The sequence below is a fragment of the Caretta caretta genome, chromosome 2 (genome assembly GCF_965140235.1).
Source record: "Caretta caretta isolate rCarCar2 chromosome 2, rCarCar1.hap1, whole genome shotgun sequence".
Lineage (NCBI taxonomy): Eukaryota > Metazoa > Chordata > Testudines > Cheloniidae > Caretta > Caretta caretta.
The window spans coordinates 267,697,058-267,721,526 of NC_134207.1; the positions used below are offsets into that span (position 1 = coordinate 267,697,058).

At 40.4% G+C, this 24,469-nt stretch overlaps 1 protein-coding gene across 9 annotated transcripts in view; it reads right to left on the bottom strand.

Annotated features, from left to right (window-relative positions):
* Nucleotides 1-24,469, bottom strand: part of MAP4 (microtubule associated protein 4) — a 274,912-nt gene that overhangs the window by 145,724 nt on the left and 104,719 nt on the right. For all 9 annotated transcript variants that reach the window (XM_048837267.2, XM_048837273.2, XM_048837274.2 and 6 more), the window contains exon 4: nt 22,284-22,349. In XM_048837267.2, the coding sequence (XP_048693224.2) occupies nt 22,284-22,349 (66 nt within the window). The remainder of the gene's footprint in view (nt 1-22,283; nt 22,350-24,469) is intronic.

Genomic DNA, 24,469 nt, shown 5'->3' on the forward strand with positions numbered 1-24,469 from the left:
AGAAAGTCCATGCTTAAATAATAAGAGTATAGCAGTAGGAATATACTACTGACCACCTGACCAGGATGGTGATGATGAAGAAGAAATGCTCAGAGAGATTAGAGAGCCTACGAATCCAGAAATATTCAATAATAACGGGGGATTTCAACTATCCCCATTTTGACTGGGAAAATGTCACCTCAGTTGTTGCCTGATTTTAGGGGATTAATATTAGATGGGATGCAGAGATACAGTTTCTAGACATCATTAACGGCTGCTTCTTGGAGTAGCTAGTCCTGGACTCACAATTAGGACTATATCAAGAATTGCTTCTCTAAGTGGAGCACAGCATCTGGTCCAAGAGGTGAACATAGCTGAACCACTCAGCAATAGCAACCATCATGTAATTAAATTTAAAATCCCTGTAGGGGGGAAAACACCAAAGAAACCCACTTCAGTAGCATTTAACTTCAAAAAGGGGAACTACACAAAAATGAGGAAGCTAGTTAAAAAGAAATTAAAAGGAACAGTCACAAGAGTGAAATGCCTGAAAGCTTCATGGAAACTTTTAAAAAACATCATAACAGAGGCTCAAACTAAACATATACCCCAAATAATAATTAAAAAAAAAAAACAGTAAAAGGACCAAAGAAATGCCTCCATGGCTAAACAGAATAAAAGAGGTGGTTAAAGACAAAAAACCTTCCTTTAAAACTTGGAAGTCAGATCCTACTGAGTAAAATAGAAGAATCAAACTCTAGCAAGTTAAGTGTAAAAGTATAATTAAGCAGGCCAAAAAACAATTTGAAGAGCACTTAGCGAAAGATGAAAAACTAAACTGCAAAAAAAAAAAAAAAAAAAAAAAGAATTTCAAGTACACCAGAAGCAGAATAAAGATACTAAAGATAAAGATAATAAGATACTAAAAGGGAGTTTTATCCCGCTCACTCCCCTTTGCAAGCACATTGGGCAAATCCCAACCTTATCCTTAAATTAAATGGCAAGGAGGAGAAATTGTTTCTACTGTCCACCCCGTGTGTCACAGGACAAAATAAGAAAGTGATACCTTCCAGTAGGGTTTGTTGTAAAGAGCACTGAATTCATCCAGAAAAAACCTACAACTCCAAATGACTCTCCCCCACGTCTAGCCATCCACATTTGATTATTTATATTTGATGGGACTGTTCATGGTGGTGGTAGCAAAAAAAACAAATAAATAAAATAGAGCACCGCATATTTCAATAGGGTTTCAAGATGTTTTGGTTGCATGCCACTCTTTCTCCCCCCCACCACCCTGCCCAAACTCCCCCTCCACACACACACACTCTCTCTCTCACACACACACACTTTTACAGTCCTTCTGGCACCCAGGCTGAGTGAGACATTGTCAGTAAATCAGGAAGTAAAGACAAAAGGGAGGACAAATTCTTTGAAAAAGATGGATACATAATTTTTGGACTATCTATAATTGGAGCTTATCACAAATTTAAGAACCCACAGTCAAAACCTCTACAAATATAACATTTGTATAGTGCCTAAAGGTCCCAGTGTGTTTCACTTTTTTCATGTATGGCTGAAATGTGTATTTACAATTTTTAAAAGGGCAACACAAATAGTTACATCTTTTCATTCTTTAGTTTACAGGGCTTTAATATTCCTTTGATCTCAACATTTAAACTGGTTCCTAAAGGATCTGCCACCATGAAACTTTAGGTTTAAAAAAACAACCACCACCTAAGTCCAGGAGATCCTTTATAACAGAAGTCAGACATAGAATCATAGAAGTGTAGGACTGGAAGCTACCTCAGCAGGTCAATCTACTGCACTCAAGGCAGGATTAAGTATAACTAGACCATTCCTGACAAGTGTTTGTCTGACCTGTTCTTAAAAACCTCCAATGACGGAGGTTCCACAACGTCCCTAGGCAATATGTTCCAGTGGTTAACTACCCCAGAGACTACGGAAGAGACTTATTAGGTCACATACTCCATCCCAAAGGGCTACGAGACTATTTACTATCGCCTTATCTAGCACTTCAGTCAGGCTAGTTTGAAATGTACATAATCAAAATATCACACTTCTAAAACATCGTACCTACTATTGTTACTAGTATCATCTAAGACTACTAGAACTAAGATTAGAGCTTTAAAAAAATATATTTGCCCTCTCTACTTTGTGCACTATGTCTCATCAGTTTTAACATTTTTATAGTAGTCATTTGCACTTGGAATGCTTTGGGGCAGCTCACCTACATGCTGTTCCCCAGGGGTGAACCCCAGAAGAGGTAAGAGCTGCCTTTATTCAGATCAGTTGAGTAACTCTGCAGCCTTCTCCACACATTTTTAGCACACGTTTTCCAATGTTCTCACCACCTGCGAAGCTCACTTGGTAGTAGCAACAGTAGAAGCACTAGTATAGTCAAGATACCTGCAGCCACTGTTTTAAAATCATTTAGAGGCTCTTTCTATGCTAGCACTCCCACCAGTGGGAATTTTGTGCCAAAAAATAGTTTTATGAAGCTAATACAGAAACAAGTAGTAGCTCCCCACCCCCCAAAAACTGCTATCCCACATCCATCCCAAACCCTGCATGCATTTAGAGCAATGGTGACAAATAAGGATCTACCGAATTGTCAAGGGCTGATAAGCAATGTTATAATGCAGTATTCACTTAGAATCATACTTTACTTTTTTCATTCACTTCATCAAGGTAACAGAGTCCAGTCCACTGACAGTTTAAAAAAAAATCCATATTCTCAGACTTGGAAGCAAACATTGTGATTTGGTACCTATCATATAAATTGTGACTGACTTATCACAGAGTTACTATCATCTCCATACCTTAGCAGATTAAATACTTATTGCTGATCAGAGACAAACCAGGACTTTCTCCCTCTTTGACAAATTTAATCCAACAGCCACGTTTTAAATTAGCACCAAGAAAAGATTTGAAACACAAAAAAGCTGTGTACCAATTAAGGAAGAATCCATGGCATTGTATCAAGAACCCAGACACCTCTGATCTCCCTGTGGCCAACTCTTCTTAAAACAGGAACGGTTTATACAGCCAGCACAGATGATGATCTGGCACCCAAGGCTGCTTTCTGCTGGCAAACATTGTGATGTCATAAACCACGACAATGCCATGCCTGCCAGTTTTCAGACTGGAGGAAACATTTTTTAGTGTTTGGCTCAGGGGACGTGGGTTCTATTCCCAGTTCTGCCACTAACCCACCCTGTGACAGACAATGAACCACTTTTCCACACATCTGTCCCCGTATGGCCAAATCTGAAAGATAGTTGAAATCCCAATTTTGTGCTGAGCTTTGAGATTGTCAGATGCAAGTCACTGAACGAGCAAAGTATTAGATTTCCTCCCTCATTTCCTGTGGGTGTTAAACAGAACATTATTTCTTGCTCTTTGCAACAGGAGCACATCTAAGTAGGCAATGGCACACTCACCTGGCAGGCCCAAATGTAGCAGTTAGGCAGCAATGGATTTTAGTGTTAAGTATTGTGCAGCAATGACAGCTTCTGAATAAATTAACCACTTCCACTAAGAGAAAGGAAGCTGCACAGAAAGAACAGGAAAAGAGTACAGAAAAAGGGTAAATGTAGCCATAGACTCTGCCCTTTATTAGAAAGTTAAACTAGCCTTCAGGGTGCGGGCGAGGGCACAAATAACCTAGAAGATTCTAACTGTGGCTTTTTAGGAAAGTAGAAAAATGTTATTGCAATGAAGAAATAAAGACTAGCTTGAAGAATTTTCCAGTACTAAAGCATAATATAATTTTGCTATATTTAAAGAGACTTCAACAATCAATGACATGACCAGTCAAATCTACATAGTCTTCCAGACAGTTTCTCCTTTTGAATAAACCACATTGCATTCTGCTTCCTGGATTCTTACGTCGATTCTGTGCCTGCTCACTAACTCGTATCAAATTGTATAGCCGCCTACAGCATCAACTGTCCACAGAAGAGTCTGCAGCCCAAAGCTGTATGATAGCTCCCAAGGGAACTGTTAGCCTTACATAGTGTAACAATCACAGATTGAATGCAAACAGTCAGATGCATGTTGAGGAATTTTCGTTTCTACCCATCTACCTCTGGAAAGCTGTTTTGGTTTTTTTTGCTGTTTGTAACAGCCAGAAGTACTGAAGCAATCTCCGACCCCAGAGTCAGAGCATCAACTCATTTCTGAAGCTATGGCCCTGTGTTGCTCATTAAAGCCAAGTCCAAATGCTTCTAGTGAAAAGAGCTCCCACTCTGAAGATGAGCTTTTATTACACTGCATGGAAAAAGAGAGGGATACTACTCCGCAGTATCCCATCGAATGGGAAGGAGACAGAGTGCACATTCGTGCAGAATACAGATGAGAGATTGTTTCCTCAACAGGCTCCCAAGAAAAGGGATAGCAGCACCATTCCAGTAGATATCTGTACCTAAGAAGGGACAAGAGCACTTAAAAAACAGATGACAGACAGCAATCCTCCTAGGGATGGTTTCAATTACCCAACAGACCTTTTCCATCACTACTTTTAAGGATTCTATTAAGCAACTTCTATGCATTTTCTTCTCAAATTCTGGTCAAGCCATAGTATTCGTGAAATGTATTCCTGAGCTGCATGGTACAAGTGTTTCAGCATGACATTTTCAAAGCATTAGACCATTAACTGAATAGTCACCTGATACTTCATTGGTGGAACTGGACATTAGCGCCACAAACTGCTCTGAAAAGTATGAGGACAGGTTACTTCAGAGATTCCAAAATGGCAGCACATGGATTACTTTTAACGCTACAATTTCTGCACCTTCCCTGAATTACTGACAAAAGATCATTTGTTCAAAGACATTTGCATGTTCATAAAGGAGCTAGTTAAAAAATAATGGTCAGCAACCCAGGAGACTGAGTTTTATCATTTAAACCAGGGGTGGGCAAACTATGGCGCATGGGTCAGATCCGGCCAGCTAACTATTTTAAGCCAGCCCTCAAGCTCCCGCTGGGGAGTGGAGTCTGGGGCTTGCCCTGCTCCGGCGCTCCAGCCGGGGAGTAGAGTCGGGGGCCGCCCCACATGGCTCCTAGAAGCAGCTGCATGGCCCTGCTCCGGCCCAGGGCTGTCCCACGTGGCTCCTGGAAGTAGCCACATAGCCCCACCCTGGCGCTGCAGCCCCGGCGCAGTGAGGGGCGCCGTGCCACACGGCTGCTGGAAACTGAGGCATGGCCCCCCTCTGATGCTCCAGCTGGGGAGCTGGATCAGGGGCCACGCCACATGGCTCCCGGAAGCTGATGCATGGCCCCCTCCGGTGATCCAATGGGAGCTGCAACTTGCAGCAGACCCGCCTGGCAGCACCTCTGTGTAGGAGCTGGAGAAGGGACATGCCGCTGCTTCCAGGAGCCTCTTGAGGTAAGGGCTGCCCGGAGCCTGCACCCCGGAGCCTCTCCCCATACCCAACCCCCTGCCCCAGCCTTGATCCCCCTCCTGCCCTCCGAACCCCTCGGTCCCAGCCCAGAGCACCCTCCTACATCCCTTCCTCCTCATCCCTAGCCCCACCCCAGAGCCCACATCCCCAGCTGGAGCCCTCACCCCCCCTCCTGCACCCCACTCCCCCACCCCAGCCTGGAGGCCCCTGCCGCACCCTGAACTCCTCATTTCTGGCCCCACCCTGGAGCCCGCACTCCCAACCAGAGCCCTCACCCCCTCCACACCCTAACCCCAATTTTCTGAGCATTCATGGCCTGCCATACAATTTCTATTCCCAGATGTGGCCCTCAGGCCAAAAAGTTTGGGTGAGTCTTCAGTTATTGATTAAGCCCTGATGGTCCATCCCTACTTGCTCAACTCCCCATAACCCAGGCACGTATCATCACCACAAAACAGCGTTTAGCTCAGCAAAAGTCAGAAAGGTCAAGATTATCCTTGGGACTAATCAACACTACTCCGTAATTACAGAGTGCTGGGATAAAACAAGACCCATAGTATTAGGAAAATACAAAGTTATATAAACAGCCCTCTATCCCAATTTTACAAATGGAGAAACTGAGATAGAAAGGTTCAGTGACTTTCCAAAGGCCTTGGAGTGTGCCAGTAATCAGAGCCAGCATTAGAACTCAATTTCCAGGCTCCTGGTTTCATGCTCAGTCTACAGAACCATACAGCCTTTGCATCCACCCCTTCTCACACACACAAAAAAAAGTCAGTTGGGGGAGGGCAGGAACTCATGAAGGTAGGACTATGAAATATTAAGAAAGCTCTCTCTTCAGAACCTGGCTTAGCCAACATGAAACAGGGATGCCAATTTAGAACACTACATCCTGTTATAAAAAACAAGAGCTGTCTTACCATCCACCCCCAGGTGGCTCTCTGAGGATATTGATGTGGCAGCTGTTGGCCCCTTTCCTCATTTACACTCTCAGGTGTGCTCTCACTACACTGTTCCAGAAATGCTTCTCCAAAAAAAAAGCTTCAGCTTTAAATTCACAACATGGGTTACCTAACAGCCTAATTCGTGAGAAAGTTTCCTTCCTGATTGGTTTTTGTTCAGTAGCTTGTCCCTGAAGCGTGGTCATGTTACTAGTAAAAACAAAACCAAGTAATTAGTTAAAAAAAAAAAAAGTAATTAAGTATGGAAAGGATTAATCTAATCTATCTGCTTAAGTATGTCTAACAAAAAAGTTACTTTAAGAAAGAATATAAAATAAGCTTAAAATTTTATGTATAACTTGTGACATCCTAAAAAGAAAAGGAGTACTTGTGGCACCTTAGAGACCAACAAATTTATTTGAGCATAAGCTTTCGTGAGCTACAGCTCACTTCATCATGAAGTGAGCTGTAGCTCACGAAAGCTTATGCTTAAATAAATGTTAGTCTCTAAGGTAACACAAATACTTCTTTTCTTTTTGCGAATACAGACTAACACAGCTGCTACTCTGAAACTTGTGACATCCTAGTTTGTTTCAGGCCAAAATCTATTACCCAGGGTTTTCAGAACCCACAACAGGGGCAATTTAATTATTTCAATCCAGACGGTGTTAGGAATAAATCAACAGGAACTCAGCAATGCTGTCTGATCAAGGATTAGATGCAAGTCAGCGTGCTCTTGTCTAACACTGCAGTTTATTAGATTTAAGCACACACAGACATAAGCAATAGGTTTACAACATCCCAGATATTTTACCTATATTCTGAGACGGTATTAAGTAAACAACAACAGGTCAGTGCTGGCTAAACACCTCCAGCCGAGGAATAAAGATGTCAGGAAAAAGGTCTCTCCCAGGATAGCGCCCGAGGACTGCTTTTATCCCTATTATCTTCCAAGTGCTTACAAACTGATATTTTAATAAATTGTTCCACTATCTTTTCAGGTATTGAAGTTAGGCTGACTGGTCTATAATGCCCTGAGTCCTGTTAGTACCTATCTTTAAAAAGGGGAACAATGTTTGCTCTTCTCCAGTCTTCTGGGACCTCGCTCATCCTCCAGGAGTTCTCAAAGGTAACTGCTAATAGTTCCGAGACTGCTTCAGCTAGTTCCCTAATTACCCTAGGATGAAATTCATCAGGTCCCACCAGCTCAAATACATCTACCTTATCTAAATATTCTTTAACCTGTTCTTTCCCTATTTTGGCCTGCATTCCTTCCCCCTTGTTGATATGAATGGTGTTGACTATTTGGTCACCATTAACCTTTTGGCAATGGTAAACAAGTAGATATAGTGTCCAAGCTCACAATTTTGCAAGCCTGACCAACAGGAAAGGGGCTCATATTTCTCGTTAGGAAATATAGAAGAATATAAGGACTTACTTCTAATCACTGCTTCGTCACATCAGTTCCATTTTAAATGCAGAAATTTTAAGCTAAATTCATGGGAGCTTTGGAAACCTTGCATCTTAAATATTTTGAGCAACATCCACTTGCTCAGAAAATTCCAAGTATTGTAACAGATATGTCAACTCATCCTGCTATCAGTTGATGATTAAGAAACTTAAAAATACTGGTATGTACATGTGATGGGGTGTCCACACCACACAAGGCCTGAAGGGGTAAATTAGGCCACTTAACCTATAGGCAGCACCTGGAGGAAAGTCAATGAGCACTACAGCCTAATTGGGTGATGGAGTCCAGCTGGGGGAGGAGCTGGGCCAGGTTTATAAATCCAGGAAGCTGGCAACAGCCGGGCTACAGGGAACTAGTCTGCAGTCACTCCCAAGAAGAAGGGAGGTGTGGTTGGGATTACAAAGGCAGATAGCCTATGGTTACTCCCTGGGAGAAGGAGGGAGTTCAGACTGGCAAACCCAGAGGACTGGGCACAGCCAAAAGGTAAGGAAGAGGGAGCAAGGTTCAGGAAGGAATAGACCTTTGCTCCTGACAAGAGGGTCCCTGAGCTTCCCGGGTTCCTCTACCAGCCACTGAGGGAATGGAACCTGGGGCAATGAATGGGAAGACTGCCTGAGGCTGCTGGCAATAAGAGACTTTGACTTAACCCCCTGGAAAGGGAAACCCACGTAGTGATCTGGCCAGAGGGCCAAGTGACAAAGAGAAGGCTGCAGTACCTGGAACAAGGGAGGGGCTACAGAGAGAGAGATGGAGAGACCGCCAGAGGAAAGCGCAGCACCTGGAAGGTGCTAATCCCCCAAGCGGCCAAGAAGCAGCTCCAATAGCGGTGAATAGAGCCCCCCCATCACAGTACACTTTCCCTTGGATCACCATCCCTTCTTTCCAAGTCTTGCTAAGCCTTGCCAGAAAAGAGAACTTTTAGTTATCTTCCTGACATATTTCTGTTGAACAATCCAAATCAGGATGCACTGCATCTTTGAATCATCCCTTAAAGCAGCAAAAAGTCAAAGCAGCATGGTTGCTAGGAAGGTGCCATTTAAAAAGGCATGGCCATGACAACAGTTTTTTTTATTGAAACAAAAGAGTTCCTCCTTTCACTTGTAGTCATCACAGTCGCTTTCAATACATTCCCCGTAGCTGTATGAGTTCCAATACTTACTGTCCTTCATGAGTCTTTTAGGAGACAAAAGTAGCATTCACTACAAAAGAGTGCTGTTTTTCTGAAAACCCTACATCCTTTTTAGTTCCAACTTCTCCCATCCTTCCCAGTTTCACAACTTTGTTTCTGCCAATTTGCAATAACACTGAAACATTAGCATTTTCAATTATGTACTTATGTCTTCAGATATGTTGGGGATTGGGGGGGCAGGGGAGGAATTTTTGTTCATTTCATAAAAAGCTACTATAGACTGACCCGCTCTAGTTTTTCACACACACCACTTGCTACACAACGGCCAAAGCCAATCTGATCTAGACAAATGAGACTGCAGTACAGAAACAAAATAATCCAAAATATGGACTTTCAATGTATGCATGCAGCATGCCTGAACTGTAGTGTCCAGAATTGTAAGCCCCACAGGGATTACAACCTCTGTTCCACGCGGACCACACCATCGGTGCTTAAAACATTCCCGAGCAATAGTGTGGCAGGGAGCATGTAATTACAAAGATTGCTCTTGCAAGAGTTTAGGTAATTTGTTTAATCTACGCCCAACGTCTCATATACATTTGAAGAAAGCAATATACCCCCACTGGCAAGTGCCATGGTAAAACATAGGCAACAGAATCCAAGCCATTTGGTTTTGATATCAGTTGACCGACTTAACATCATGCTAGAAAGGCAGACAGTTCTCTTTACCTTGTAGAAGGGTAGTGCCATTAAACTGGAAAACCAAATAATAAAGTCCCACATCACATAAGTATTTAATATCCTGCTATAAAGGATACATATAGGTATGCTATTTTACAAACATAAGGTGAGCTTCCCCAAGGCACGGATCTTACAATTTAAGACATATGATAACTGATATTTCAAATCATCCTTGCATTGCGTTCACTTGCAAAATAAAGTAGAATAGGTGACCTCTTGTTCCCTTTACTCAGTAACATAAGTCTCAGCTTTTGAGAGTTCTGATTTTCCAGACTAATGAAAAAGAATCCAACACAAACGTATCCATTTCCACAAGTGCTACTTTATTTGTGAGAGATTTAGAATGTTTAGGCTTGTGAAACAAAAATTAAAGCACTGTTGAAAAAAGGTACTCATGTGGAGATGCCAGAGCCAGACAGGCAGGCAAAAATAGGCAAGAAAACAATTATACCCTCTGTCCTTGTTCAGGACAGAAGTGGTGCAAACATATTATAAGGATATTAATTGCTGCTTCTTTACATCTGTAGCATGGAGCTCTATAGTGAAGCAGACAGAGAAGCTTTAGAGGATATTGTTTGCAATTTTCTGATAAAGTTATTCCTTTAATGTTAAAATAAAGGCTCTGATTCTTTACCACCGTGACATGACAGTTTTGATACAAGCACTATCTAGGTTACCACAAGGAACTCTTAAGAGGGGACATGTAATATTTATGATATATATCTATGCACACATTTTGCTTGCATCTGTAAGATTTGCCTTCAATGGTATTTGAATCAGAGACCGTAAAGGAACATGCCTATTTGTTAATGTCATTTCCATATAGCAGAATGCTCAAAGCTGCACACACATTTCTAGAAAGAGATAATGAAGATAGAAAGATAATACTCAAGTTTACCCAAACCACTTAATACCATGTGAAGCAGATTCTTTAAGTTCTCACAAAAGTGTTATTTTGATTTAAAAACCAGATCTCAAATATCTGCTTAATTTCATAACTTTACTGTCTATAAATTACTCTAGAAGCATTCAACCCTTTATAAATGAGCCTCCCTTATTTAAAAAACAAGAATACAGACATGAGAAAGTTACTGGTGGGAGGTTCAGCTGCAGTTGTATATGAAAGGTATCTAGAGTAGGAAGGGGAAGTCTGTCATTTTTAAAAATGAAGTCTTCAGAGCATTTGTCACTTACCATAGGTCACTTGGCGTTGCGAAAGGGGAGTTAGTTTAGGCACAATATGTCATAACTTGGGAAAGTTATAGCTCTGATTTCACTGATCCAAATAAGCATTTTTAAATTGGACTCGTATCAGGTATTACTACTGTGCTTATCATGTTACCTAGGCACCAGACCCAAAACTAGGAATTTGTTCACAGAACCTTACTGCCATTCCTTGCTTCAGCTGCTGGGATGGTTTTCTAATCACATACCCCAGAGCACTGATACCAGGTGAATAGTAGCATTTCTCAAATAGCACTACTTGGCTCCCTGTAGACCATCTCATTAAAAAGCTCAAAGCTGTACAAGGCATGGAGATTACACTACCCTCTCACTCCAAGACAGGATACTTCCAGGTAAAGAGGCATATTGGAAAGGCACTAGTCCCAATGGGGAAGGTGGGGGGGAGGGACGGGGACACACATGCCAAGGCTTGACATAGTGTACTTTTCTGTGGTATAATGGGGCACTTTGGTCTCCACAGCTGTCAATCCTGTACTTTTCTTAAAAATTACATTCAAATTACATTAAAATGTAAAAATATTAATTTATAAGAATTTTTGCTTAGAAGGAGATTTTATTAAAACATTAATGTTTGGACATTTAACATCTAAGCAAATTGTACATTCTGCAATTTCAGGAATGGTTGCTTGTCTGCTTTCAAAAGAGAGACTAAATTCCTGTGACCAATACGCAGTGCATATTGCGGCATGTCAAAAATCACTTGTGTATGCTAATTTTCTAAAATACAGAAGGTAAGTAAAGTATGATTTGCAGAGGAAAGAATTTTGCAGAGGAAGAAATGGAGGCAGAGATTAAATGACTTGCCCAAAGTCACACTTTTCAGGTAGCACAGCTAGGAGTAGAACCCAGGTCTCGAGTCCAAGGCATCAAAATTCTTTCAGAATTAAGATTCTTCAGCATAATCATTTCTACTGTGATGGCACAAAGAACAGATTCATTTATAGCTGCTCAGTGTCACTAGTGAAAATTTCAATGTCAGCCTTGAAATGCTATTTTAGTTTATCCAAGAGAAGGTTAAGAGGTGATTTGATCATGGTCTACAAGTACCTAGGTGGGGGGAGGGGGGAATTCTGATAGTAGAGGGCTCTTTAGTACTGCAGGAAATGGTTGGAAGCTGGACCTGGACACATTCAGAAATAAGGCTCAATTTTCTAACAATGAGGGTAATTAACCATTGGAACAACTTACCTAAAGATATGATGGATTCTCCATCACTTGAACTCTTGAAAACAAGACTGAATATTTTTCTTAAAGCTATGCTACAGCTCAAACAGAAGTTATTGGCTTGATGCAAAAATTATTGGGTGAGGTTCTCTGGCCTGTGTTACACAGGGTCAGACTATCTGATCCCTTTCAGCTTTAAAAATCTGTGAATCTATGAACACAAGGAACTAATATGAATTTTAGTGTCCATTATGCTAGTCCCTCCTGCAATTTTCTAAATATCATCGAGTTTTGTACGTAAACAAGCATATTCCTCCCCTACTCAATCCTGCAGAGACAACATTAGGGCTTCATAGCAGTTATTTCCATTATAACAAACCAATATCAAACTAAGGCTTATATGGTCACTGCAGGATCAAGCTAAAACTGGGATTTTAAGAGAACATTTGTATTCAAAATACAAATACCTTAATAAAAATGATAATTCAGAAAATAGGTGCCAAAGTCAATTGCTTTCGGATGAGTGCTTTACTTGTACTGTACTTTTACTCTAAACGTGAGTCTCTCTTTAAAATTTGTATTTACTCATGTGTAAGTTTCACTGGATTTCAGCAAACAGTACATAAGGGATGAAAGCTTCTTCTTGAGGGACTCTTCAATAGATGAAAAGTTCCTGAAAACACTAGCTTCTAAAAATCTTAATATTTTGCAGCAGATGACCAGGGAAAGGGTCTCTCTCATTGCAACGTTGTCTGAAGTCACTAGAGAGTTTATACTGAAATGGCAAAGAGTCCTGTGGCACCTTATAGACTAACAGACGTACTGGAGCATGAGCTTCCGTGGGTGAATGCCCACAAAATGCATGTATCCGACACCCACGGAAGCTCATGCTCCAGTACGTCTGTTAGTCTATAAGGTGCCACAGGACTCTCTGCTGCTTTTACAGATCCAAACTAACATGGCTACCCCTCTGATACTATACTGAAATGGTAATTCACTTGATTAATACAAAATCAGTTTATGTACACACAGTTTGTTTCAAAAGAGCATACCATAATGGCTGTATTGGTATAATGCACTCTCTTTTGTTTAAGTGAGGTGGGCAGCTTTACATCTAGCTTCTTAAGAGTCATCCGTGCAGTATGAAAGTGCCAACATAACCAGTTAGCCCCTTCGCAGCACTCATTGGGCAATGAGAACAAAGAATTACAATATCCTATTCATAGCATACCAGTAAATGTGGAAGACAGGAAGAGGCGTTTAAGCAGCATTTACAGATGTAAATTTACAGGTGTAAAACCTAATCTTACACAAAATTACCCTGAAACTTCCTGAGTTTCTAGTGCTCTTCAGTTGCATGATGTACCTAAATTCTCTCCTGTCTCTAGTCCAAATTATCAGTCTCCATGCTTCCTGGTTTTCTTACCTCTTCCTCCTTTCAGCTTTCATCCCATTCTGGATGATTCTTAGAGTCCTCCAAAATCACGGAAAGCAGTTTCAAACTGGCATGACAATTCCCAGAATAATACAACAGGCTTATTTAGCCAGATTCCTTCTTGCTCACTCTGACTTCACTCCATGAGAATTAAGATTCAAATAATTCTTCTCTGGAAAATATGCCATGATGTAAGCCTTCTTTTAAGGGCCGAAAGAGCCAACTCTGAGTGTGAAGTCTGGATAGTTCTGAAAACACACCACTATTGAGAACATAGGGGCCAAATAAGCACAAGATGCAGGGGGTGAAGGGGAGGTGTTTGTTTTTTTGAAGTAGGAAACAAGCATCTTTAATCTCGCATCTTTGAATTTCTCAGGAAAAAAAATCTTCTCATGTCCTACTTTAAGCATTCTTATGTGTAAACAAATTGGATTACCCAATACAAAGTTTGAGGGAGGGCAGAAAATAGGATATCTAGATTCAATCTTGGCTATGAGTTTGCAACCAATGCCTCCATTACACTCATTATGGTAGCTGGAAGAAATGTGGTTTGATTTATTTTCTCCTCCACTGGAATGGTATGGAATATACTTTGCATAAATAATATTTTTCTTCCCTGCTGATCCCTCAAAAATTAAGTGTTTTTCTTTCAGGACATGTGCTTTAGTTGTTACGTGTCACTTCCATGCACTGCCTAACTTTCATATGCAGGTGCTTATGAGCAGTATTTGGGTGTCTTAATACTAATTTGAGTGCCCCAACATGGAATTGGACACCTAGTGCAGTTCTCTGGATTTGAAAGTTTGATCCGTGTGTGTTGTGGAAGACACGTGATTTTATTCTTTGTATTAATTTTTAAGTAGTACCTGAATCATGTAGTTCACCCAAGTTATTAAGGCTCCTTTTACTGAACAAACTACACTTAAAATGGTTCTCTGATGAGGAGAGAAGTCTCTTCCAGTAGCTATTTAGACAGCAAGTTATTCCAACCTTCAGACCATTTTCCTCCTACAGGAACTTCTCCTTTGGCATTTACAGACACACAATTAGAAAATATTGTAATTTTATAACAAACCCTAAGCAATACTTAGGAATAAGAATCAAGGTCAGTCTGGATGACTTTAGATATTGACTTTAAACAAAAGTCTGTCTCTCATAGAACACCAAGAAGATTCCCACCAAGGTGCAGTTATTGAGCTGTTAGTGCAAGGTGTTTATTAGGTGGTTTATTCAGCAAAGTGATATACAGCATCACAATATACAAACTATTGGAATCCAACAAAATATACAAATTTAGAGGCATAAATTAAGTTATAAAATATTCTGAAAAAGGTTTTACATTATCTCGTGCAACTGGGCAATAAAGCCTGGAGTGCATATGCAGTTTAAATAAAGCAATTCACAAGCCTGGTAGCTTCCTGAAAATTTGAGAAGAGTACTTTGACATAAACAGTTACTGCACTAAGTCTTTAACAAGATGCAATGTACATTTTTCTTTCTTATGACATACAAAAAGGCATAACTGGAAACCACAAGGAAAAATCGATTCTCCCTTCCCCACGCCCTGAGAAACGTGTGTTACATTTCACTCCAGAAAGTCACAGCATTAGACATGCATGACAACCTTGATCTGTCTGTTAGACGGAAATTTACTAAAGGACACTTCAACAGTGAAATAAACTCAAAATAAGTTTTTGGAAATTTGCAATACATATCTCAAACAAAAAACATGATTAAAAGAAAATACAAAAAATGGCGAAAAAAATAATTAAATAAGTTTTGGTCCTGTGATAAAGTGTGATGAATTATGCAACTCAGTAGTTGATAGTGACTAGATTCACAGGGGAGCCTCAGTTTTCATTATCAACTTTTGCTTTGTTCTGTCTGACACACTGTTATGGCTGGGTAGTGGTGACAAATGTTAAGGCTGATTTTGCTAAAAATGGAACTGCTAGTTTTCTGAACTTCTTTGGCACAGTTTTTCTGTAAGGCAACTTTACCAGACTAACTGCCACAACGCTAAATATTTCCACCCAAACAATTTATTAAAAAGAGATGTATATCCAGCATAATAAAACCACTTGGGGAGTTTAATTTTCAGTTGCAGGTACCTAGAGCTTGGGACACAGACAGCATTGCCCACGTCCTCTGGAGGGGAAGAATGACTTGCGTCACTAAGCAAAAATTCCTCCAGGCTTCATAATGACAGGTTCCACTAAAAATATTTCCCTGGGATGCCCCCTCTTTACTCAGTCACTGGTCTTTGTCCGGAAGTCCCCAAATCTCTGGTAGTGAGTCCCATAACATCATTTTAAGAGAATGATATATCGAGGATGGAGAAAGATCATCAAAGCATCATTGGTTTTTCAGCCAACCAAGCAGAAATATTGTGGCTATTACAAAAATATTTCCCAATGGCCCTATAACACCATGTGACAGACCACCACTAAAGATAGTTTGCTACATAAAAATGCATAAAGCTAGAATGGGATCTTGGTATGGCCTGATTGCCAATGTACCTTGAATCCCAAGTGCCACTCTTATTCTAGTACAGAGGACCAAAAGAGTTTTATTAATGCACTTCAGTCATGACCTGGTACTCCAGTCCTGGCCTCTAAAAGGATCACCAGTCTTTGCAAATCATGTGGTAGCTCAGCAATGCATAAAAACAGAGACCAGATAGGAATACCAAAATTTTTCACTTCCGCATTTTAAATTTTTTTCATAGGCCACAGTCTCTTATCAGGAAATAAAGAGATGTAAATTTCCTATAGTAATGCTAACACTGTAACTGTTACTGTTCAGAGCTCTCAGTAAATTGGCATTGTGAATTGTCAGCTTCAAATTAATGAGGCTTTGAATAAGTAAAGGCAGTAAGTTCACATTAATTGGAGAGTGAAAAGCTTCTCAAATTCTGATATATGTCATTAAACAGACTGATTACATAGAAGCATAGAACCATAGGGTTAGACGGGACCACAAGGGTCATCTTGTCTAACTCCCTGCCAAGATGCAGGTATAGGGGGAAAAGAAGGTATAAAGGAGACACATGTGTAATGCAAAGTAACAATTCTGGACACATACCAGCGTCGGGGGAGACAGAGAGTTCTAAAGCTAAACCAAGATGGGTCACTACTTTCATTAGAGACCTTCAAGAAAAAACCCAGAGTACTGCAATGAGCAGCACTGGCAACTCAACAGGTAACGCGAGGGTTGCCATCCCTCCAGGATTGTCCTGGAGTCCCCAGGAATTAAAGATTAATCTTTAATTAAAGACTGTCATGTAACAAAACTCCAGGAATACCTCCAGCCAAAACTGGCAATCCTAGGTAATGCCCTTCCAGTGACTCATTGTACAAATGCCCCAATATGGTTACGGTGTCACTGCAAGCCACCTGACCATTAAAGGTTCTGTGATGCTTTTCACCGACATCAGAATATTGGCGCCATTGTCGTGGCCTCGTGAAGATCTGGATAATCATATTTAGACTCCTGATACTGCTTCGTGTCCAGAATTGTTACACACAGCACTGTGCTTGGCTAAAATACTGTGTTCAACCCCAGCACTGGCTGCATTTTGAAAGGAATTCTGTTTGTACAGTGCTACATGTTAGGCTATTAATTTTTCCACGAGCAAATTGAGTGTGAAACTGCTTTCCTGAACTTAGTGACAGTCTCTCTAGTGGACTGATGTCTCAAACTGAAAATATTAAATGTGTGAGATGTCCTTATGAACATTGCATAAAACTAGGGCCAAGACTAAGATTTACTTTATAGCAGAGCCCATTCAAAAAGCATTCCCTGGTCTAGAAAAATTCAGTCTCAGTACTGCATCAAAATCCACCTATGTGTTATAGCAGTTAATGTGCTCTAGAAGTGTATGCCTTTGGTACACTATTTTTATATTTTGTCTATACATATATTTGTTAGCAGCAGATCAAGCATGTGCATATAAGGACTGCACGAGAGGGCAGTATTTATTATGAAGTCTCTATTATTAAGGAAAAATCTACACCTCAATGCCAATTCTACTGTAGTAGCAAAACTTTTCACATGAAAGACTTGAATTATATCTATGCTGGAATAGCAGCAGGAATTGCAAATGACATGCTGAACAGAGACAGATCTGCGGGAGTTCAAAGAGGCACTGTTTCTTTCAGTATGGTTGGAGCCTTGTCAGATAATTATTTTGTTAGACATTTGACAAGTTAAATGTAGTTCTTGACATCTGTTTTATTGCTCAGATTCATTCTTTATACTTCTTGAGGGCAGATAAAAATAATTTGCATCTTAGCCCCATGCCTTTCCCACAAAAGTACTCACCACACATAAAAGTTGTAATTAAAACGGAACTCTTCTTTTGCTTCCAATTTTGAAGTAGTCAGTGCAGTATCAATGTGATTTGCTTTACTGAGACTCAGGGTGCGAAAACAATTGCTTTTTTTTGGTGGGGGGGGGGGGTTAACCAATGATTAGTGGATGCCAGTTGGATAAAAGAATTTTCTTTAAATAAATAAAAAAGAAAGCTCCTTAGGTCTAAGTAGATGCAAATTTGGGAATTATATTTAAAGTCTCTATAGTAGATCCCATAAAGAGCCACCTCTTTCTAGCAAAGAAAATGGCATCATTAAATTTAAATCCTTATTCACACAGGTTTCTAAGCAGCAAGGACAAAGGCAGGTGGAACTCAGGATTACCCTAAGGATGTGTTCAGTGATGGTGAAAAGAGGAGGAGAGCTGCAGCCATGGTGGACCCATCCCCTATGAAAGCACAGCTTGGATTTACTGTCAAACCCTTCGTTAAGAATTAAAACCCCAGTGAATTTTTAATATTTTTAAAAGATGGATTAAATAAAAATGGAATTGTAAAGGTAAGTTAAAAAGTAATCTTGACAAATTGCTAAAATTGTGCAGTTAAAAAAAATCTGTCATGCATGTTTGTGCTTACACAAAGAAAGGAAGGTTTCAACAAGCACTGCAGAGAGAGGGAGGAGGAGGAGGAAGAGGAGGGCTGATCAGCTGACAGCAGAAGTGGGACGGTAGAGCTACACATTTCTTCTACACGTAAAGTCCAGGGATGTAAAGCAAGAGCTCTGTAAAATGCCGAAGGTTTTAGAACTGTAATGGCAGGTAGAAAAGGACACTGGTCTTGTGTCAGTAGCAGCCCCAGTGTTAGAAGACAGTCTAGGCTTCTAGGAGGAGAAAATAGAAAAGGAGGGAAAGAAATAGGAGAAGGGAAAGGGAGGGGGAAGGGCAAAAAAGCGTAAATCATTAGTAAACATGAACATTAATGCAGCAAACTGCACATCAAGCAATATTTCATTTAGTGCTGATAGCAGACCTTTCCAGAGACCAATTCAGAAAAAGGAAACTTCATTTTTACAAAAAATTCTGAAAAAGTCTCACTTCATGCAAGAGCAGACAACTGTGCTACATGCAGAAATTAGCTGTGGTAAATCTAGATTAGTGGCAAAGTGCTGTTGAGAGAATGGCAGTTCACAATGTCTCTAAAAAGGAGGATTTGCATTAAAAACTGTACCCAGCAAGATATATTTCTGTGAATTGGTTTTAAGGAGAGGAAAAACCACTAGACACGCAAGATCCAATACTGCCAGGTACTAAACATTATGCGAGGTGCTGAGTACCCTTAGCTCCTACTTAAATCAGCAAGTGTTGAAAATGCTCAGCACTTGCAGAATTGGGCCCTTAATTAGAAAGTAAATATAGGAAAATTAACCACACAAATCTTTCACTTACATTCTGACATCCTGCACTCAATTTTCCTCCAAGGATACCCCACAACTCTACTATAGTCTGGATATTCCAGCCAGGGAAAACAACAACAGAAACCAGCCTTGCGGGGTTTGGCATCACACTGTAAAATTCCCTTTTGTGTTGGGGTATCCAGACTTTTGGGGCTTCTCTACATGGGGACACTCAGGAAGGTTCAGGCAAATCAACGAAAGCCATGAACTGAATGTGCATAAATTAAAGTGTGGTAATCCCCATACGGATGCTTTCTCGTTCAGAGTAAATTGGCTTTAGTTCACTGTAATTTAATCCTTCGTGGAGGTATATCTACACTGCAATTAGGAGGCGTGAATGCAGCTTGTGTAAGACTACCAGAGCTAGTTTTGATTGAGTTAGCTCACTAAAAATAGCAGAGAAGCTGAAGCCATAGCAGGATGGGCTAGATGCCCAAGCACAAGCCCACCCAGGACACGGGGTACATACTTGAGCAGCTAGCTTGTGCCATAGCAGCTTCACTGCTATTTCTAGTGAGCTAGCTCAGGTATGCCTACATGTGCTGCAAGCACACCTCCCGATCGTAGTTAAGACGTACCCTAAGGCCACTTTACCAGTGAGCGAGCGCACCCACAGAGAGGAGTTAAAGCATTTTGAGTTACGAACATTCACTTCACACTTTTAGTTGATTCACCTCAACTTTCCTAGAGTCCCCATGTAGACATGCCCTTAATATAATAAAGGGAGTGCTAACCTGGGAAAAGCCGGGGGGGGGGGGAAGGGGCGGAGGGGGGAGGCCTTTTTTCAGACCTGATTAATCCTAACCACTGTATACTCCAGATAACTGCAGAGAATGTTATATGTAATGAAAGTCATCAAGTCAATGTCCCATTGAATCAGGCTCCAAATACATTCCACTGCAGAAGGAGAAAAAAAGCATAACTATGTGGCTCTGTTTTGCAAAGCTCTCCATGATCTCACTCTACTTCTGTATCACCTGTTTGTCACCACAATTCTGAAGTTATGGAACCTTCTCTGCAGCTCCTACTCTCTGGAACAGTCTTTCTGGATTTTCCCAGCTCATCAACTGTTCATCTCCCTTCAAATCTCATTTGAAAAAGTCTCTCCCTTGTCTGTGCCTCTTAATCTCATTCTCCCTCTATTATTTAACTAACTATTGGAGATCAGTGTCGTGAGACATTTTGAAAAGACTACAGTTGTATTATACACATTTCCCATTACTCTGAAAACCCTATGTTAGTTGATGTTTAAATGACTACTTAAGCTTCCATATTGCTATTCCTATCACTCTGATGTTGCCTTTAGACAACCTCTAACAAGAAAAAATTCTGAACTCCAAACCTCACAAACTTAGACCTCAAAACAGAACCTATTGATAACAAACAGGCTGCAGTCCCCTACAAAGGTCTTTGCTTGTGTTGTTAGCATTTAGCATCTGAGAGGTTAAAATTAATTTGTTATGGTTTACTGAAGACTACCCTTTAAAGACAACTATTACTAAACTCCAGAATCATTCATTCAAAAGAGGACCATGGTGCACCAGTACAGTCAGTTACACATACTTACAATGTCATAATGGGATAAGTCTGGATTCCACTTCTTCCAGCATAAATAACACTGAAAAGAGCAACTGAAGTGGATTGAAAGAGGCTCAGGGGTCACCTTAATTTTATTCTTTCCTGTAAAAATCTACAGCTTTATTCTGACAAGCATTTACAAAAGCAGGTTAAGCACAGAGACTAATGCTGTATTTGTAAATCCTCATCCTCCCAATAAATGCATCCAATTTAACCACATATGCACTAAAAAATAAATAATTCTCTAAAAGCACAAGTACTGACCACAAGAGTTTTCTGCCCCTTCATAGCCTCAGGAAGCTTGTTTTTCTTGAGCCTGGACCTGAAGACCAACGTAAGTGTAACATGCTACCCCAGGAGGTTCCAATTTGGGTCTCTAGTGCAGCCTCTCCAGCCATAGGCTGGGATCACTGTCAAAATAACATTTTTAGCCTCTATTTGGAGCTAGTGATTCAGGAGACCAGCAAATACCTCCGGTCAACGCCAACAATGACAATCACCTCTGAACAACTGTATACTTGGTAGAGCAAAAATTACTACAATGTAAGAGCTTTGGCTGATCAACCATTTCTCCCCCCTTCACTACAAAAGAAAAGTTACCTATTACTGGAATACTTGTTACAGCCAGGTATTTTCCCCAAAGGACCTACCTTAATATTTATGGTGATAGTGATATCCAAGGTACAACAACAAGCTAAATGCAATGAGCAAAAATAGGACAAATAATGCATGTCCCTGACAGACGTGAAGTTTAATCACTCATTCAGATCCTGTCACAGGATATTTGTGTAGAGATTTGCCCATTTAGTCATGGCATGTGTCTTGAAATACCAAGTTATTATGTTCTGCTGTTAAGAGATGGATTTAGGAGGACTTCAAAACTTCAACTTTGATAGCACGCTGCCAAAGTGAGAATCTAAGAATGTCGGGGGAAAAACTGAGAAGAGAAGATGAACAACCAGACCACAGTGAACTTCTCCTGGCAGCTGATGATCACACTGCACTTTGAAACTGGGGAGAACAACATGGGAAGTTCATACTCAAAATAGGGTAGACTTAGTCCAGGTAATGTTAGGGCTTCATTGAAAAGTCATTTTAATATATCAGTATCTCAAATACATCTTCCTTAGGTTAACTGTGGCTACAGTACATGCAGCCTTCTAAAAGGGGCTTTCCTACATATGAGCAATTCTGGTATAGAAGATGCGTTTAAACTAAGCTAAAACTTTTTAGAAAAATCAAGGTTCACTGGGCAGTGAGCAGCTCTTCAGCAAGTACCAAATAAATACTGAAAAGCTCATAGAAAAGAATACTTTGCCAGAACAAAGTTCATCTAGTAGGTTCTGACTGCACCAGAGGAAATAGGTAAGTCTTCCAAAGCTTTGTGTTTAACTCAGACATTACTCTCTTACCTGTACTGTCATCATCTATTCCATGGTCACCATTTTCTAGCACTGCTGGTCCAACAGCTGAAGTACCTGCAATAACCACAGAGAATATCAACCGGTGGGGAGATGTTACTTCTAACCTATATAAGGTTCATCTCAAAACTTTTCGCCAAGATGTTTTTTTTCCCCTCAATACTGCTCAATCCACACCCCAGATCTTCTCTCTGACTGCCACTCCCACCTCCCTTGTATCAGGGTAGGGGGAACAAGCCACCCACTTAATTGAGTCAGAAAAGCCAAATTAACCACTCACCAGTACCATCAATACTTCCTAAGAGAGTGCCGTATTCCAGGCACACAGTCTGTTGCTTAGTCCCATGAAAGTGACCCACAGAATTATAACCTGGGTCTTCTGCAACAACTCACACCACAATTGCGATTATCCAAATCATCTTGGGGATGAACCTTGGACTAAACTGGCTTCCAAAAGGCAACCCCACAGCAGAATTCCCTTAAAGGATATTCAATAAAGTGTCAGAGTAGCAGCCGTGTTAGTCTGTATCCGCTTATGCTCAAATAAATTTGTTAGTCTCTAAGGTGCCATAAGTACTCTTTCTTTTTTCAATAAAGTGTGCCTTTGAAATTTTATTCATCTAACAAAGATAGGCCCTCCTTACTGTACTACTCATTGCTATATTGCATATGGATACTGTCATTACAGCAAAGGCTGTATCACACAAAAACCCTGAGCATAATCTGTTCCAGAAAGAGAAGTTTGCATCTGACTTTCTGAAGCAAGCTCTGGAGTGAGAGACCATTATACAAGAGGTCTCAATACAAATGTAACATATAACCGAGATAAGAAGTGCTTTTGCTCATCCTGAGTGCCCTTTTGAGGGTGACATCCATTTTCCTTCCAGAGAATATTTGAGCCCTAAGGAGACTGACATAGGAGTCCTAGTACTTGAAATTGTTGCCTTTACCCTTTTGGACAAACCACTGTTATCTTAGCCTTATAATTTGTGGAGCTTCCAAAATGCTTTTGGGATACAATTTAAGTGACTCCATTCCTTAACCATGTCCAACTCAGCTTCATTAAAAGAAAGAGTTGGGAGGTTTAGTGTGGGTCCAGAACTGTTACCCTGCATGACAAGGACAAGACTAGGGAGAGACACTCTTGTCTCCCCGGCTGACATGAAACTAACATTTTACAGTTATGGACTAATCCTAGAATAATGATGGAAACTGACATTCTTATTTCAGCTAGTCAAAGCTGAAATCAATAAATATGGTTCAGGATATTTACCTAAGAAAATTTCAATTGAGACACATTATAAAGCATATGCATTCAAGTTTATTTATTTTTGTCTATTACATGAGCACTTAGCTGGATAACGCCTACAAAAGTCAACAAGAGACACATTGCTAAAACCCAGCTTTCATCTCCTAAAATATGTCACGCATCATCAGTATTTAACAAAACTAATAACTAAAGTGAACAACAAAAAGCTGTTTTCATTAAAAATAAAATCAGTCCTGTAAATAGGGGAGCTTAAAGGCAGTATAATGAAAGGTGTTCAGCCTTCAACTTGTTTAATGATATTCACGGTTTCAAGATCAGAGTCCTTCCTCCTCCAAGATTACTTAAAAGAATTTCCTTGGGAGTACTAGGATTTATACCCTGCCTAAACTCAGAAGGCAGTTGAGTACTGCGAGATCCAGTGGCTAGGTCAGAGGACTGGGAATCAGGAGATCTGGGTTAACCCCAGATTGGCCACTCACTCTGTGTGACTTTGGGAAAGTTATACAATTCCCATGTGGCTCAGTTTCCCCAACTGTAACATGGGAAAAGTGAGGCTTAGTTATCTTTGAAAAAGAATTTGAGATCTATGGATGAGAAGCATTATGAAAGCATTAGTACCCTTTGTACTCTAATTACTAGAAAATGCATATATTGCTCTATTACCCACGGAGTTCTCTAACCATCCAAATATGTTTATACAATTCAATATTGATCCCACAATCCCATGAACACAGAACTGCTTAGGGTCAGTAACTATATCCACTTCATGCTTTCTGGAGCAGTATGCAGAAGAAAGGCTTTTATATTAAATTGTAGCCTGTCATTCTCCAAAATACACAGTGATCTTTAACAGCTGGATTCTGTTGGAATTAATGTTGTGAGCCAGGTTGCCAGCATTATTGGACAT